Below are 16,962 nucleotides of genomic sequence, written 5' to 3'. Positions count from 1 at the left end.
GCGGGTTCTTCCCTGGAGCCCTCAGAAGGGCCAGCCCTGCCCACATCTCAGTCCAGAGAGAAGCACATCGGACCTCTGACTTCCATGACTCGGAGAAAATACCTCTGTGTTACTTTTAGGCACAAAGTCTACGTAATTTGTCACAGCAGTCACAAGAAACTGACACATCCATGAAAAGTGAAGTCATGGGACTGATTTAAACCAAACAAAGAAAAGCATTTGATTTGCCATCACCCCCCACCCCCTAATCTATGTACTACTCCCAATCTGATGATCCAGGAGGACTTGCTATAAGCACTAGAGGCTTTGGCCCCAGGTGAGAACTAGCTGACAGAAGTCAGAGGAGGGACCATTCATTTACTGTGCAGTTGCTCCTGCGCTGTAAGCACGCTGCTCAGTCACCCTGAGTCCTCCCAGCAGCTCGAGGGCCACCCCACACAGGGAAGCCCAGGCACCCACGGCTCCCCACCCAGGTGAGTCAAGCAGCTCGTCAGAGTAAAGCTGCCTACTCTGGACTCAACATTATGCACTGCTGCTCCAAGATGCTTCTTTCTCTCATTTTATTGTTTCTTGGGCTTCCTGGGTGGTTCACTGGTAAAGAATCCGCCTGCAATGCAGGAGATGTGGGTTTGATCCCTGGGTTGGGAGGATCCCCTGGAGAAGGAAATGGCAACCCACTCCAGTGTTCTTAAATCACAACTCGGCCCATCCTGCCATCTCAGCACTAGCTTTCATGACAGGTCTGGTCCACCAGCTTCCCCAGCCTGCCGGTGACAGACACCTGCCTGCTCTCCCCAGTGCTGCTTCCCTCACTCCCACACCCAGTTATGCAACCAGCGCAACCAGCCCCACCCTCCCCGCAGGCACGACCAAAGGGACAAAGTACAATGTGTGAGGGTTAACTGAGTTCCATACTGTGGGAGTTTGCAGAAAAGAAACTACAACCAATACAGAGGCCGCTCAAGACAGAAAGTCCCAAAGTCTCCCTTTTTCAAGAAGAAAGACAAGATAGTTTAATGACCTTCTCTAGCACTCAGAGACCACATTAGACCCAAAACTCAGGAATTTAACAGAAAAACAAAGACTGGATAAGTGCATCTATATATAAGAAGACCGAAGAATCAGCCTTTGAAAGTTTGCTGCTGCTGCTAAGTCACCTCAGTCGTGTCCGACTCTGTGTGACCCCATAGATGGAAGCCCACCAGGCTCCGCCGTCCCTGGGATTCTCCAGGCAAGAACACTGGAGTGGGTTGCCGTTGCCTTCTCCAATGTGTGAAAGTGAAAAGTGAAAGTGAAGTCGCTCAGTCGTGTCAGACTAGTAGCGACCCCATGGACTGCAGCCCACCAGGCTCCTCTGTCCATGCGATTTTCTAGGCAAGAGTACTGGAGTGGCTTGCCATTGCCTTCTCCGTTTGAAAGTTTGCTGCTGCTGCTGCTGCTAAGTCACTTCAGTCGTGTCCGACTCTGTGTGACCCCATAGACGGAAGCCCACTAGGCTCCCCCGTCCCTGTGTGACCCCATAGACGGAAGCCCACCAGGCTCCCCCGTCCCTGGGATTCTCCAGGCAAGAACACTGGAGTGGGTTGCCATTTCCTTCTCCAACGTGTGAAAGTGAAAAGTGAAGGTGAAGTCGCTCAGTCATGTCCGACCCTTAGCGACCCCACGGACTGCCGCCTACCAGGCTCCTCTGTCCATGCGATTTTCTAGGCAAGAGTACTGGAGTGGCTTGCCATTGCCTTCTCCGTTTGAAAGTTTGCTGCTGCTGCTGCTGCTAAGTCACTTCAGTCGTGTCCGACTCTGTGTGACCCCATAGACGGAAGCCCACCAGGCTCCCCCGTCCCTGTGTGACCCCATAGACGGAAGCCCACCAGGCTCCCCCGTCCCTGGGATTCTCCAGGCAAGAACACTGGAGTGGGTTGCCATTTCCTTCTCCAACGTGTGAAAGTGAAAAGTGAAGGTGAAGTCGCTCAGTCATGTCCGACCCTTAGCGACCCCACGGATTGCCGCCTACCAGGCTCCTCTGTCCATGCGATTTTCTAGGCAAGAGTACTGGAGTGGCTTGCCATTGCCTTCTCCGTTTGAAAGTTTACGTGCTTTTAAAATACAGGGAATATAGTCAAGCTGCAGCCGTTTGAATCACAGCATTTGCGATACAAGAGGACATCTTGCTCGCTTCAGGCACACCTGGACCAGAGGCTTCTCCCAAACCACTCTTTCCCTGGATTTCCCTCTCACCTCCTTAAAAATCCGTTCGAAGATCACTCCCTTTCTCAATGGGGTATCACTATCATTTTCAAAAGGAGCACTGTTTTGAAGGGGGATTTGAACTAGCTAAACTGTGCTTACCACAGCCCCAGCAATCCTCACAGTGACAGACCGCAACAGATACACGGGGAAAATACATTTGATTGCAAGACTGTCTCAAACAGCAAAAGATGCAACCATTCAAATTCCACTGATGGATGGCCAGAATAAACCACGGCACATCAACATAACAAGGCTCTGAGGAGAGCCCTGCAAACAGGAGAGGGCACCACCTCTACATCCTGTCCTCCGGGAAACGTCGAGGAAAAGTGAAGTCGGGAATGTGTGTGCAGCCTGCGACCTCTTATCTAAGAAAGGGAAATATTAATACAACACGTACGACTACTTCCTACAGAAGGAGACGCTTCAGCTCAGGGAAGGACAGGGCTATCAGAGACTGCGTGAGATGGACTGAGGAGGGCCCTGGACCCACAGCACCAGGATCACCTGGGCATCTGTAAGAGGTCCTCTCTCCCAGGCCCCACCCCATCCTGCATCAGAAACTCTGGCCCCCCACGAGCACTCCACAGGATTCTGATCCAGTCTGAGGACCTTGTTCTATCATCCCCAAGCATGCCTAAAAACGGGAAGAAAAAGTATACGAGAGAGAGCAGGGAAAAAGCACAGACAGAGGACACAGCAGTTAAATAAAGCCCTGAAGTCTTGAATTTGAACTGAAAAGATCAGAGTGAATTTAGAGCCCAGCTCTTCCCCCTATAAAGGCCCAGCAGCAACTAGAAGCCTAAGCACACAGACTGGGGTCTCCAAATACCATCTCCCACCAGAAGGAAGCGGGGCTCCCTGTAGAAGGGCTGATTCCAGGGCCAGAGCAGGAAATGCACAGAGTCTGGAACATCATGTCACACCAGAGAGCAAAGAAACTAAAGATGCCTACAAGGATTCCTACACCTCAGAAGCCAGCTGGCAAACGGGACACAAGGCTCTTCAACAAGCGATAAGGAACCACAGAGGGTGAAAGGGAAACTAAGATTTCAAGGCAGAATGAAAACATTAACCTAAAAACCTGTTGACACTAAATAATTTAAAGAATTTTTTTAAAAAGACACTTCAGACACACTGGAAATGTACACTCTCAATATTTGATACTAAGGAATTGTACTTTTAGACGTGATAAAGGTTGTGCAGTCGTATTTTTTAAAGTCCTTATCTTTCGGTGCTACAGGCTGTCTTAGCTCAGGCTGCCATGACAGAACGCCCCAGATGGAGTGGCTTAAACAATACATACAACTGTTTTCCTCCTTGTTCTGGAGGCTGAAGTCCAAGGTGCCTCCGTGTGGCTTCCCAGTGAGGGCTCCCCTTGCTGACTTGCTCTCCCAGCCTCTCCTCCTCTTCTTCCAAGGCCGATGACCCCACCATGAGGTCCCCAACCTCGTGACCCGAGCCAATCCTAATTATCTCCCAGAAGGTCCCATCTGCAAATACGACCACATTAGTGGTCGGGGTTTCAGTGTAGGAATTTGGGTGGGGCATACAAATATTCAGTCCACAACACATACACTTACTGATAAATGTTCAATTTACTTCAAAATAACAACAGGATTGGAAGGAATGGGCAGGGGTATAAAGAAGCAAGATTGACCACTTAGTTGTTGAAACTGAGTGATAGGCTTGGAGGGGTTCTTCACACTATTTATTTTAATACAAGTTTGCAAGTTTCTATAATAAAACGTTCGAGATGTTAACGATTCTCCCATTTCTCTTACCCTTTTCTCTTTCTCCTTTCTTCCTAGCATGCATCACCTATTACATGATATAATTTACCCTGTATGCACACAACCTATGCTCTTGCTGGAACGTAAGCTCTTAGACGGCCAGGAACAGATGCTGAGGACATGCCATGCTCTGATGGTGAATCCAGGGCCTAGTTCTACACTAAACAACAAAGGGCCCCCAAAGGCCACGATATCCTACAGCAGATGGAGTGATGGCACTGGCTGTCAAGTTCTCAGAAGATGAATTTAATTTTAGAATCGGTAAGATTACACTAAAAACTGCCAGGATGGCTACCCTACTCAGTTCTTCAACTGCTGAACTAAAGAAAGTGATGTTTCTATTCTACTTAGCTCTATGGCGAAGGCTTTCTCTCAGGGATAACTTGAGGGACAACCCCCTTTCTGTGTGGGCAGACGGGGTCTGACTCCCCGACCACTTGGCAAGGTTGCGGTGGACGAGGAGTCGGCCACCTTGGGCCTGGTCCTCCCTGCGTCACCAAATACTGAGGGGCCTTGGTCAGGCACAGAAACTGGCCCTCAGGTCCTCAGCCTCAAAATGACCTACCTGCTGGCCCTTCCTGCTGTTCACCTCAGTGCTTAAGAAACTTTCAAGCTAACGTAGCCAGACTAAGTGTGCCTACAAAAGGTGAGCTGTGAATGTAGTAAAAATTGTTACCACAGGCGTTACTGTTAGTTCGAAGACTCTGCCTAAAACTGCAGCTCTGAAATGTATGCAACTACTTCTAAACATTAAACAGATCTGTTGGAAAAAGGAAAAGTTTCCAAACACATGACATGACACTCCCTGGTGAAAGCAAAGTATAAGCCTGTTGTTAGCTGCTTCTTCATTTCTCTGTTCACTGTTTTTATTTACTGACGCATTCATTCATTTTATTTCTGGCTGTGCCGGGTCTTCGTTGTTGCACAGGTTTTTCTCCAGTTGAAGAGAGCAGGCTTCTCATCGCGGGGGCTTCTCTTGTTGTGAAGCACAGGCTCCAGGGTGCGCGGGCCTCAGCAGTAGAGGCACATGGGCTCAACAGGTGCAGTTCACGGGCTCTAGAGCACAGGCTCAGAAGTTGTGGCACACGGGCTCAGCTGCTTCATGGCCTATGGGATCTTCCTGGATTAGAGATTGAACCCATGTCTCCTGCGTTGGCAGGCAGATTCTTAACCACTGAGCCAACAGTGGCTCTCTGCTCACTTCTTTAAAAAATTTGGCAAATGAGGGCCTAAAACAACATTGAGGAATGAAACATCATGTAACACATATGCAGGAAGCCAAATAAAAACATTTATTTTCTTGGGGGGAAAAAAGGAAAGAGAGGTTGCATAACAGGTTCATCTTTTCTTAAGAGATCATCCCACCTTGAGTCAACATCTCAAGCCCAAAATTCCAGATACCATGGACTTGCTCAGGAGTCAAGTCCAGCTCCGCAGGACATGCCTCTAGACAGAGGAAGTGCTATAAAGCCAAAGACACATGATGGACGCGGCCAACATGCACCTGGACGCCAGTGCAGACGCTGTAACCAAGGAGCTGATCAGCACCCCTAGATTTGTCCACATCCTGACCCCCTGCCCCAGGACCTGGGAATGAACCTCATTTGGAAAAGGGGTCTCTAGGTATGTTAAGTTCAAGCTCTCAAATAAGATCATTCCATATCATATACGATGGGCCCTACATCCCATGACGAGAGGTCATTTGTCAGGTCAGATAAGCGGCAGAAGGGAGAACACAGGGAGGGAGGAGGCCACGTGAGGACGAGGCCGAGACTGGATGCACCTGCGGGTCAAGGAACAGCGAGGGTTTCTGCGCACTGGAAAGAGGCGAGAAACGACCACTCCACCCGCAAGGCCTCAGGAAGAAGCACAGCCTTGCTGATACTTTGATTTTCAACTTTTAGTCTCCAGAACTGTGAGAAAATAAATTTCAGTTGTTTTAAGCCACTCAGTTTCTGATAATTTGTTACAGCTATTCTAGAAAACTAATACATATGGCGTAAAATACAAAAATCAAACACACATCTTCCTTAGTGCTCTTCCAATCCACCTTTTAGATGTTTTTGGCCATACCACTTATATGCTGAAATAAACACAGATGAACAGGCAATTCTCAAGAGGTACAAGCACGAAGAACCACATAAAAAGTAACCTCACTAATCATCAGGTGTATAACGCCAAAACAGCTATGATGGAAGATGGCCTTGGGCTGGTCAAAGAGTTCTTAGATACGATATTGAAAGTATAAAAAAAAAATGGGTAACTGGACTTAACATTTAAAATGTTTGCACTTCTGAAGACAGATTAACTAAAAGACAAGCAAAGAATAGGAGAAAATATCTGCAAATCACATATCTGATAAAGGAGGTGTTCCAGTCCACACTGGAATACTAGACGGCAAGAAAAGAAGGAGCAAAGTGTAGTTGGTGCAACACGAACGAACCTCAGGGACACTGCAGAGAGAGAAGCCAGAGAGAAGACTGCAAGTCACATGACTCACTTCCATGCAACGTCGAGAAGACGCCAATCCATAGAGACAGAAAGCAGATCAGTGGTGCCGAAGCCTAGGGGCAGAGATTGACTGCTAACAAGTTCTTGGGGTGATGGAAATGCTCTAGAACTGAACTATGATGATGGCTGCACAACTGTGAACATTTACGAACAGTCTGAGAAGTGGACACGTGCAACGGATATTAATTTTATAGTATGTAGACTAAAGCTCAATAAAGCGGCTCAGAAAAAGAAAATACAAAAAACGATAACCTGTCCGTTAGACTGGCAAAAATTAAAAAGATATCTCCGACGCAGTGGGGCAGAGGATAACTCGGAGGGCAGCTTTTTCACAGGGCAATTAGGGCTCTCCCATTCTGACCCAACAATTATACTTCTAGATTCCATTCTTCATAATGAAAATGTATTCCTGCTTTCTTTATATACTTTTAAGGTTGAAGTTTCATTTCTAAAAGTTACAGCTGTCTCTTTTTCAACGGCTTCACCCAAATGCCAGGTTGACAGTCCCTTAATCCTAAATGCTCCAGAGCAGAAGCTGAATCACAGACCTGAGAATGCTTTGGTTTGTTCGTACATTTCTCCTGACTTGAAGTAAAGAAACCATATCTGAACACAACTCAGAAGGACTGTTTCAAAGATTATGGGCCATGGAACTTTTCTTCTACTGGATTAATATGTATTTCCTCGATGCAAAAACTCCAAAGAGAAAATGCTCCAGTACCAAAAAACAACCTAAGTGCATAGTAGTTTACCTAAAAAAAACAAGTCTGATTGGTCAGGACTCAAACGCTCCAAACATTTTTCTACAAAGCTATCTGATCCTGACAAAGACATGTATTTAAAGAAAAGAAATACACCATTAAAAGCTCCTACCTTACATGTAACACAGTTTCCCCTTTAAAGTAATGTTTATTCACTTATTAATTTCCTCTACAAATATTTACTGAGCATCAACTATGTGCCCAGCACCATCCAGGTACCACAAATACAGCAGTGAACATAGCAGATAAAGTTCTGAACCTCACATTCTATTCCAGGGCAGCCTGGGTTGTGGTGGAGAGAAACAACCATGAAAAAAAAAATTTGTCAGGGGCGCTGAACCAGAAGACTGAGCAAAGTCAGAGAGATGCCAAACCCTCACAGGCCTGGGAGGTGGCACATGAGCAGCCCCGGTGCGAGAGGGAAACACCCAGGGAGTCAGGAGAGCGACAGGACAGGGGCTGCTGCGCCGTGTGGTGTGTTTAAGGCCTGGCCAGGAGGCCAGCTGGGGGTGAAGATGGGGGACGTGGACAGAGGGTCTCAGGAAGCCCTGAGAATACTATGCCGAGAAGGTGGGTGGCCCCCGGAGAGGTGGAAGCCAAGGAATTATGTGCCGACTTCTCTCTTGGAGGGACTGCCCCCAACCCCAGAGAGAATCAGCTTCAAGGGCTAAGGCCAGAAACAAGTTAGCCAGCTGGAAGACTGCGGGGGTCCCAGGGAGAGGTGAAGGGGGTCGGGGTTTGGGGGAGCAGCAGTGAAGGCAGAAAAAAGGGGCTGGATCTTAGATCAATTTCAAAGATAAAACGGTTTTTGCTGGTAGACAATGTTGGTTGTGAGAGAAAAAGAAAAGTCAGAATGACTCCAAGGTCATCAATTTTAAATTTAAAAACCAAATATTCTCAAAGAGCAAAATACTGCATGTAATTTGTATTATTTTACATGTAAAATAATACATGTAAAAGTCACATTAAGTGGAGTCACACGGGGACGACCTGACTGAAAGTGGGGACAGAAGGGAGCAGAGAAAGAAGGGAAGGTGAGGTGAAGGGAGGACAGAAAGCCCAGGAGGCTCTCTGGGCAATCGGCAGCGAGCAGTGACAGGGAGGATCTGTGGGGGCCCGTGTCCGTCATCCAGACCCCCGAGGCCAGAGCAGAGGGAGGGGGGATCAGCAGGGAGTCCTGGGAGACAAGGCACCAGCACTCCGTCAACTGGCAAAAATCTATTTTTAGACAAGAAATTCTCAGGTAAGTCATTTGCCTTTTCAATAAAAGGTGATCAAGGCCCTCCCTACCTCTTGTGGGGACCAGCCAGCTGGCTGTCCGCTCCCTTCCAGGCCAAGACTGGCTCCTGCATGGTGTGTGCCATGCTTATTTCAAAGAGCTTAAAAAAACTCAGACCCTTGAGTCTTACTGCATAAACCAAACTTCACTGGAAACTCTTCAGGAACACATCTTACAAATCAAGCCCATGAGCTGAAGTTCAAATGGAAAAGGAAGTTTTTCACATCTAAATGGTTCAGATCCACCCTAGAGCTGGGCTAACATACCAGTAACATCGGTTCCCAAACTCACCCAGGTGCCCCAGGGCCCCGCAGCAGACCCAGAGGCCCAAAGGCTGTCCCAAATCTACAAGGGGAGCAGCAGTACCAAGCCACCCCGGGCCCGGAGAGTCCGTTTCAGTGCCACATCGCTGTATGTCTTTCAGTGACACGATTATCACCACAAAACAGGGCCGCTAATGAGATGGTTGGATGGCATCACCGACTCTGTGGACATGAGTTTGAGTGAACTCCGGGAGTTGGTGATGGACAGGGAGGCCTGGCGTGCTGTGATTCATGGGGTCGCGGAGAGTCGGACACGACTGAGCGACTGAACTGAACTGAACTGAACGGGACGAAAGGCAAGTACCTCCCCATCCCCACCCCAAGCAAAGCGAGCCACTGCATCCAATCTGACCCCTTGGTCAGAGAGGCTGTGCAGCCAACAGGTGCAAGCATCCCAACAGTATGCTACTGTGGTTATCTAAGAAAGAAGAAAAAAATGTTCTTCCAATTTATGGGTATTTTTGTTCAAATAACTTCTGTTAAGACATAATACTTAATAAAATTATTTGAACCTACTTAATAAATGGAATTGCTAAATACTCTTTTGAGTCTAGAAGTGCCATGAAAAAATTACTGAAGACACTAATGCCACCATGGAGAGAGAAAACTGAGGAATCTCTGCCGAGAAGCTAACATTTTTTGCACATTCATCATTCTTCTGAGTACTTTACACACACTCATTCAAGCCCCTATCAACTCTCTGTGACTGGCACCGTCCCTGACCCTGGGTCACAGGTGAGGAAGTCATCACACAGTAAATCGTGCCTGCTTTTACCTGTGCACAGGTGGCAGCGCCTTCTAAAGCCAGGGAGGGCAATAATTCCTCCAACCAAAATCTCTACATCCAACCATGGCCCAAGGAACTGAGGTCTCCTAAGGAGACACGTTCCCCCTCTTCTCAACAGTTACTTCTCTGCTGACATAAGAAAGCACTGTGAACCAAGACCTGCATTTAAGTTTATCAGCTTAAAAAGAGGACATTTTAAGTTACTTTTCCAACAATGAAAACTGAGAGTGGTTAAATCACAAGCGCCCCACTTTCATGCCTGGTAGAAAATCACAAAGTGTGAATTTAAAAACTTTAACCCCCCCCCAAAAAAAAAAAACTTTAACCCACAGGGAGAGAAAAACAAACTCCAGCCAGGTACAAAACGTTACAGATCTACTCATTTCTTCTATCTTTTCCCCCACTATGAAAATTCATAATGTCAGATCCAGAACTCCAAATATAGAGAGTGAGAAAAATTAAAGCGGCAACATCCAGTGCAACTGGGTGAGAACAGATCATCATCTGGATGGAACACTGCTATTTTTCAGATACTACACAATCTCACGTTGATGCTTTCAAACTGTAGGGCTGGAGAAGACTCTTGAGAGTCCCTTGGACCGCAAGGAGAACCAACCAATCAATCCTAACAGAAATCAACCCTGAATATTCACTGGAAGGACCGAGGCTGAAGCTGAGGCTCCAGTATTTTGGCCACCTTTTTCAAAGAGCGGACTCGTTGGGAAAGAAGCGGGGCGGCAGAGGATAAGATGGTTAGATAGCATCACTGACTAAGTGGCCATGAATCTGAGCAAACTCCAGGAAATAGTGGAGGGAGGGGAGCCTGGTGTATCACAGTCCATGGAGTCACAGAATCGGACACAACTGTTCAATCAGCAATTGAACAACAATTCTGGGTAGGACCAACAAGTCAGTGGAATTACCACAGCTCTGCCTGCTAAACGAGACAGCTGGAAAGGAAACGCCTCTTTCCTAACGCATCCTTAGATCAGAAACTCCAGTCTTTATTCCAAAGCAGAGAACTGATCCAGTGGTTCAAAGAAAAAAACTGAAGCTCCAACTTAAATTGAGACTGAATGGATCTGCTGAATTGGTTTCAGTTTCACGGTGCATCTTTCCTGATTAGTAAATTATGCTGCTGCTGCTGCTAAGTCACTTCAGTCGTGTCCGACTCTGTGCGACCCCAGAGACGGAAGCCCACCAGGCTCCCCCATCCCTGGGATTCTCCAAGCCAGAACACTGGAGTGGGTTGCCATTTCCTTCTCCAAAGCATGAAAGTGAAAAGTGAAAGTGAAGGCGCTCAGTCGTGTCCAACTCTTGGGGACCCCATGGACTGCAGCCTACCAGGCTCCTCCGTCCATGGGATTTTCCAGGCAAGAGTACTGGAGTGGGGTGCCATTGCCTTCTCTGGTAAATTATGCTATAGATGTTCAAATTACTACAGCCAGGTGATTCATCACCCAACGTCATCACACTAGCAGCACCACTGAGAGCTCGGAGGACAACCCCAGGCATTTCAGACACATTTCCCAACACTGAGAAGTTTCTCCAACCCTGGAAGTCAAAGCAGATCCTCCACTAAGGTGGTCACTCTGCACCAGAGGCAGCTGGGCAGTGGCTTTGGAAAATTTTAATTATGAACTGAAAGTCATTAAAACTTCTAGGCAGAATATTATCAAAATAATCTAACAAGGGTTTCAAGTAACGATGTATCCTATTTACCCCTAATCTCTGGGGACATTCCCCTCTTCTCACAGCTGCAAATAAACAGTTCTTAAATTTATCTGAACCAGTAACATTCTACATTCTTTTCAGAAAGGCTGAAGCACAATTCATTCAAAATAAAATGTTCTAAATTCTATGAAAAAAACTGAAAATGAATTATCAACTCTGCTGTCATTTTTACAATGAACAAACACAGACTTCCTGAGGGTTCAATGGCTGGAAAAAGTATTAAACAGACTTTTGAAAATTAAAATGCTGCTAAGGGGGCTATGTACACAACAGCCAAGTCTCCAGATGGACTTTTAAAGCAGGTTTTCTACTACCTTTATCTACACTGTTTAGACCAGGGGCTCCCATCAAACGTGTGCTGCAGAAGGAACGGAACAAAACGAAGCAAGTATGACGCAAAACTAGGACAGCAAGTGCTTACTGGAGCTCCAGTCCAGACACACCAAAATGGAATTTCGAGTGTGAACTATGAAGTCAGCTCTTCTAAAAGTTAAAAAATCTTTAAATTTAAGAAGATCTTTTTTATTTTTCAAGCTAACTTTCTCTGAAAGTTTACTGAAACCACTTTTTTCTCCAAGGCACCAATGAATGAATGGTTGTGCCTTTGAAAACAGAGATACCATCAGTACAGACAACAGCTTTAAACACTGGAAAAACCTCCACCAGCATAGCTTTTTTATAAATCTGTAGGAAAGGAAACTTTCCCAGAGTTGTCTGTCATGTACGTGAAATGAAACTAAACTTGTCACACGTTATCTCTAACACCATAAGGATGACAATCTCACTGAGCCAAGGCTGAACCAACAGAGCTTTAGGAACCTTCTCTTCAGGTGTGTATTTACACAATGCCTAAAGAAACATTGCTAGGAAAATGGAAGCTAAAGGCTATGAGATATGAGACATCTGGATGTCTCCACAAGTAATATTGATCCAGCACTCAGAGCATGGAAGGCACTTGGGGAGAAGTCTCCAGGATCTGGGAGACACTGAACCCGAACACAAGCACCACCCAAGTTTGGCTCCTCTTCCCTCAGGATACAGAAAGCACCTGGGGATTAACTGCAGGGCCTCCAGATGACCACTGCATCCACCTGCTCTCTCAGACTGAAGGTGCAGTCCTGAGTAAGGCTTTCAGTTGGTAAGTGTCCTGGTGAAAAGAGAAAACTTGGCTGAATTTGGCAAGTGTCTAAATTCAGATGTGACACAGTCCATTTTCCTAAGAAAGTTTATCAGATAAACATAAAACAACAAAATTCGACTTTAAATATACAGTTTCTCAGCAATATGACAAGAGAAAACACACAAGGAGAGTATCCATTAATCAGAAAAAAAAGTGAAAAAGAATGAGAGAGAGAAACTTTAACTTTTAAAAGGATCTTCTACCTACAGAACTGTCTACTATGGCCTAAGTGCCTGCCCCCGGATGTTGCTATAGAAAGAGTGCTTCCTTTCAAAGTACTGAAGACCATCTGAAAAAAATTAACTGACGACAAAAGCACTGTCAAAAAGTCAAAACTCCTAATAGTCTGAAATCTCTCTCTACAAGTCAGCAAAGCGTCAGCCAACATTTCCACACTTTCCATAAATTCAGTGCTTTTGAAAGTACTGAACTCTGAGGTCACGACTGTAAATATTAGAGATTTTGTAACAGAAAAAGTTGCTTTGTGGGTGCATAAATGTTGCGCTAAGAAAAAAAAAAAAAACCGACAGCCAAAACGTCGAGACACCCGTCTCCATCCACAGCGCGGAGAGCTAGCCAAGCCTTTACACGCCATCTGTGAAATGGGTCTCTGCTCTGTGCCGGCGTCGCGGGCGGGGAAGAGTCCTGGCCCGCGGTCCCAGCCGGGCAGGGCCGGCTGTGCACGGCTCTGCCGGGCGTCCTGCGTCTCAGACCCACCATTTAACACGTTCCTAAAGTGCACACCCCGTCTCCGAACACCACAGCCACACGCGAACTGCGTCCACGCTTGCGACCGAGCGCCGGGAGACCGGCTGCGGGTCGGAAGGAACAGTGTGCCCGGAGGAGACCGTCTCCGCCGCGAAGGACCGGCCGCGAGGGGCAAGCTGCCGACGCTGTGGCCGGACGGGGCTCACGGCGGGCGAACCTCGGTCCGGGCCGCCCCGCGTCCCCGGAACTGTCAACTGCAGCCGGACAACCTGGAGGGCGTCCCCGGCGAGGTCAGAGGTCGCCTCCAGGAGAGCTAGGAGGTCGGCCCCGGGGAGGTCGGAGGTCGCCCGCGGGGTCAGAGCCCCGCCGCGGCCGCCGCCCCGGCCACACCTCAATTCCAGGAAGTGGCCGGGCCGGAGGGCGGGGGCCCAGGAGCCGGCGACCTGGGCCGCGCTACCCGCCGCGGCCGCCGCCCCCTCCCGCGCCGCCGGGCACTCACAGGTGACGATGGGCTTGTTCTCCATGGTGTAGATCACCGGCGGCAGCGGCTCCTCAGGGGCGTCCATGGGCGTCCGGCGTCACCGGCCCGGCCCCTCGCGCCCCATGGGCAGCCCGAGGCCGCGCCGGGCCAGCCCAAGCCTGAGCGGCGCCGCAGCCGCCACAGCGACGCCCGCCCGGCAGCGCTAAGCAGCTCCAGAGCCGGCCGCCCGCCGCCGCCGCCGCCCGCCGGCCGCCGGCCGCATCCGCTTCCGGTGCCGGCGCGCGGCGGGTACCGCTTCCGGGGCGCGCGCTTTAAAGGGGAGGCCTTTCGGCCGCGCGGGCGCAGTCCTCCGACAGAATGGTCGCTGAGGCCGCGCGAGGATTGGAGGCGCTCTCCTCTGCGCCTGGGGGTCGAGGCACCCATGAGCCGGCCGTGGGCAGCTGTGCGTCCCGCCTGGGCCCCTACCGTAGAGGCTGGACGGCCGAGAGCCGCCACCCCAAACCGGCGCCCTCGGGCAGCCTGGGCTGGCTTGGAGAGGGCAGCCCAAACTCGCCGTGGGGCGCCCAGGAACATCGCCCCTGCCCTGCCTCCACGCCGCGTACCCGACGCCGAGGACCAACTCGGGTCGCTGACAGCCGCGTGCGGACGTGGAAACCACCTGGGGGTCACTGACACTGACACATGGACCCGGGAGTCACCAGGAACAGCAAGTGGACATGGGCATGTCAGTTTCTCACCGGTGTGGGACTGTCGCCCATAACCTAGCAGTTATCTTTACCAAAGACCTGATGCCTGGGGGGATCAGTTAAGACACCGGGTTAACTGAGCAAATGACAGTTACCCCTTGCAAAACTGTTGGTCTTGTGTTTCTTGTTATTCTGGTTTTATGAAGTAATATTGCTGCCGTGAAGTAGAACAAGATTTATGTACCTTCTCGGTACAACTTGAACCCTCCAGCACCACCTCCTCAGGGTTCACCTGGGAGATCGACCCCCACAAATCCTCTCCCTCTGGTTGGAAGCAACCATCCCTGAATTTCCACAACTCTGGTTTCCTGTCTCCATGGCACTGAAAAGTTCTTGGAGTAGGGGTTGCCTTTTAATTTTGTCCCCAGCCCATTCCCCTCTCCATACCCACCAGGGCCTTCCGTGGCTTGTGCACCTTTGGTGAATGCACAAAATAAAACCTTACTTTAACTGCATGTACATTTCTTATGAAAGGAAAGTAGGTTTGGGGTACCTTTTACAAAAGCAAGTATGTAAAACAGTTTGAGTGTGAACACAGATGCTAAATGTGTGTGCATAGTGCATGCTCTGTGGCTGGGTGAGCAGGCAGAGGCCAGACTCCTGGACAGCTGGAGCTTGTGAGGCAGAGCGCCGATCTCAGGATGGGGATTGAGAAGTCTGTGTGGAGGTACCCTGTATGTGCCCCATGCCAGCTGGCCTCAGCACTTTCTGGATGAGATTCCAAGAGACCCACTGAGAAGAGAGTGGGAAGAGGGCAGAAGTCCACAAACTTGGTGATAAATGTTGACTTACAGATTGAGAAACTCAGGACAACTTCAGTAGGATACCTGCAAATCAAGTTGATAGGGACAGAATGAAGGGACAAAATAGGTGATTAAATAGTTAATCTCACTAGTAGATTGTAAGTAAAAAGAATATGGTTGACCCCTGTAAGTTAGTGATTACTCGAGAAAGCAGGTTTGCCTAACCACAAAACCAGGCAGGATTGCTTAACAACAAAATCTTGCAACAGAAACACGAGACACGCCCCCAAACAAAAAAACAATGGTGACATGAGACCCACGTCCTACCCAGTGAGCTGAGTGAGTTAGTAGCCCCTGAAACATGTTCTTTGGCCCCTAAGACAAGTTTTTTACACAATGCCAACAAAACAATAAAACAACAGTAAAAAATGGGGCCTGCACCCTGCCCAATGGTGTCAACAAGCCAGTGACCCCAAACCAAGCTCTGTGCACACAGAAAACAATCATTTATGGGAAGGTGACTTCAAAATGAAAGACCTTCATTGTACTGAGACCTGAAAATATTTTTCCAAAGTGCTGTGACAGTCCTGGCCTGACCGTCTAGGGAGGGACAGGTAAACTCCCCTGCCCCACCCGGGGAGGAACTGATGACGGAAGCATGGCGTCTACTTGAGAAAGACAGAGAAGGTCTCCTCTCCTCCCCACTTTTCCTTTGATTAGAAAACTGTGTCCGATGAGTTCTCAGGGCATGGCATTTCTCGTCCGCCTGCTTGTAAGCCTCCCAGTGTCCTTTTCTAATGAATCACTTCTCATCTACCACTTTGTTCTCACTGTATTCTTCTCTGCAGAAACACAAAGGACTGTGGTACCGGAGCTCTTCAGAGCCCCCCTGAAATGACACCAAGTGGTCTCAAAATCTTACCTAGGCATACGACAGTCAAACTGATGAAAACCATAAAGAAAAAAGTCTTGAAAGCATCCAGCCAAGAAAGACAAGTTACTTTCAGGGGGAAAATTATTAGAATTTCCACTGACTTTTCACCATACAAAAAACCACCGTGTAAACCTTTAAAGTGCTGAATTTTAAAAACTCAGCCAAAAACTATACATCCAGCAAAAAAAAAAAAAAAAAACACACTCTAAAAATAGAGAACAGACAAAGCTATTTCCTGGTTAAAGTGAAAGAACCTGTGGCCAGCAGGTAGAGACTACAAGAAATGCTTTAGGATATTATCTTTTTGGGGGATAGAGTGGAATTCCCACTTGATGCTCTTGAGGGTGAAAAAAAATAGTATATCAATAATACATTGGAAACTTAGACGTATGGGAAGGAAAGGATCAGTTCAGTTCAGTCGCTCAGTCGTGTCCGACTCTCTGCGACCCCATCATAGCCCTGGAAATAATCAACAAATGGGCAAACATAAATTATGCTTTTTTTCTTCGTCCCATAGGTTCCTTAACAGATAACTGACTGTTTAAAGCATGCTTAATAACTTTGTGTGATGGTTTTAAAGTGTACATAGAAGTAAATGAAGGACTTCCCTCATGGTCCAGTGGCTAAGACTCTGTACTCCCAGTGTAAGGGACATGGGTTCGATCCCTGGTCAGAAAGCTAGATCCCACATGCCACAACTAAGATCCGGCACAGCCAAATAAATAAATATTTTTTTAA

The 16,962-nt window shown here is 48.1% G+C and overlaps 1 protein-coding gene across 2 annotated transcripts in view; it reads right to left on the bottom strand.

Annotated features, from left to right (window-relative positions):
• TRAPPC10 (trafficking protein particle complex subunit 10) overlaps nucleotides 1–14,059 on the bottom strand; it is a 77,327-nt gene extending 63,268 nt beyond the window's left edge. The window contains exon 1 of one of the 2 annotated variants that reach the window (XM_055414888.2): nucleotides 13,820–14,059. In XM_055414888.2, the coding sequence (XP_055270863.1) occupies nucleotides 13,820–13,886 (67 nt within the window). In that variant the 5' untranslated portion in view covers nucleotides 13,887–14,059. The remainder of the gene's footprint in view (nucleotides 1–13,819) is intronic. The other variant, XM_055414891.2, reaches the window with a different exon arrangement.
• Between the last annotated feature and the right edge of the window lie 2,903 nt (nucleotides 14,060–16,962).

Source organism: Moschus berezovskii, chromosome 1 (genome assembly GCF_049115385.1).
Source record: "Moschus berezovskii isolate FMDL1 chromosome 1, NW_MosBer_1.0, whole genome shotgun sequence".
In the NCBI taxonomy this organism is placed as follows: Eukaryota; Metazoa; Chordata; class Mammalia; order Artiodactyla; family Moschidae; genus Moschus; species Moschus berezovskii.
The sequence above is the reverse complement of the archived record's forward strand: the minus strand, read 5'-3'. Positions and strand labels throughout refer to the sequence as shown.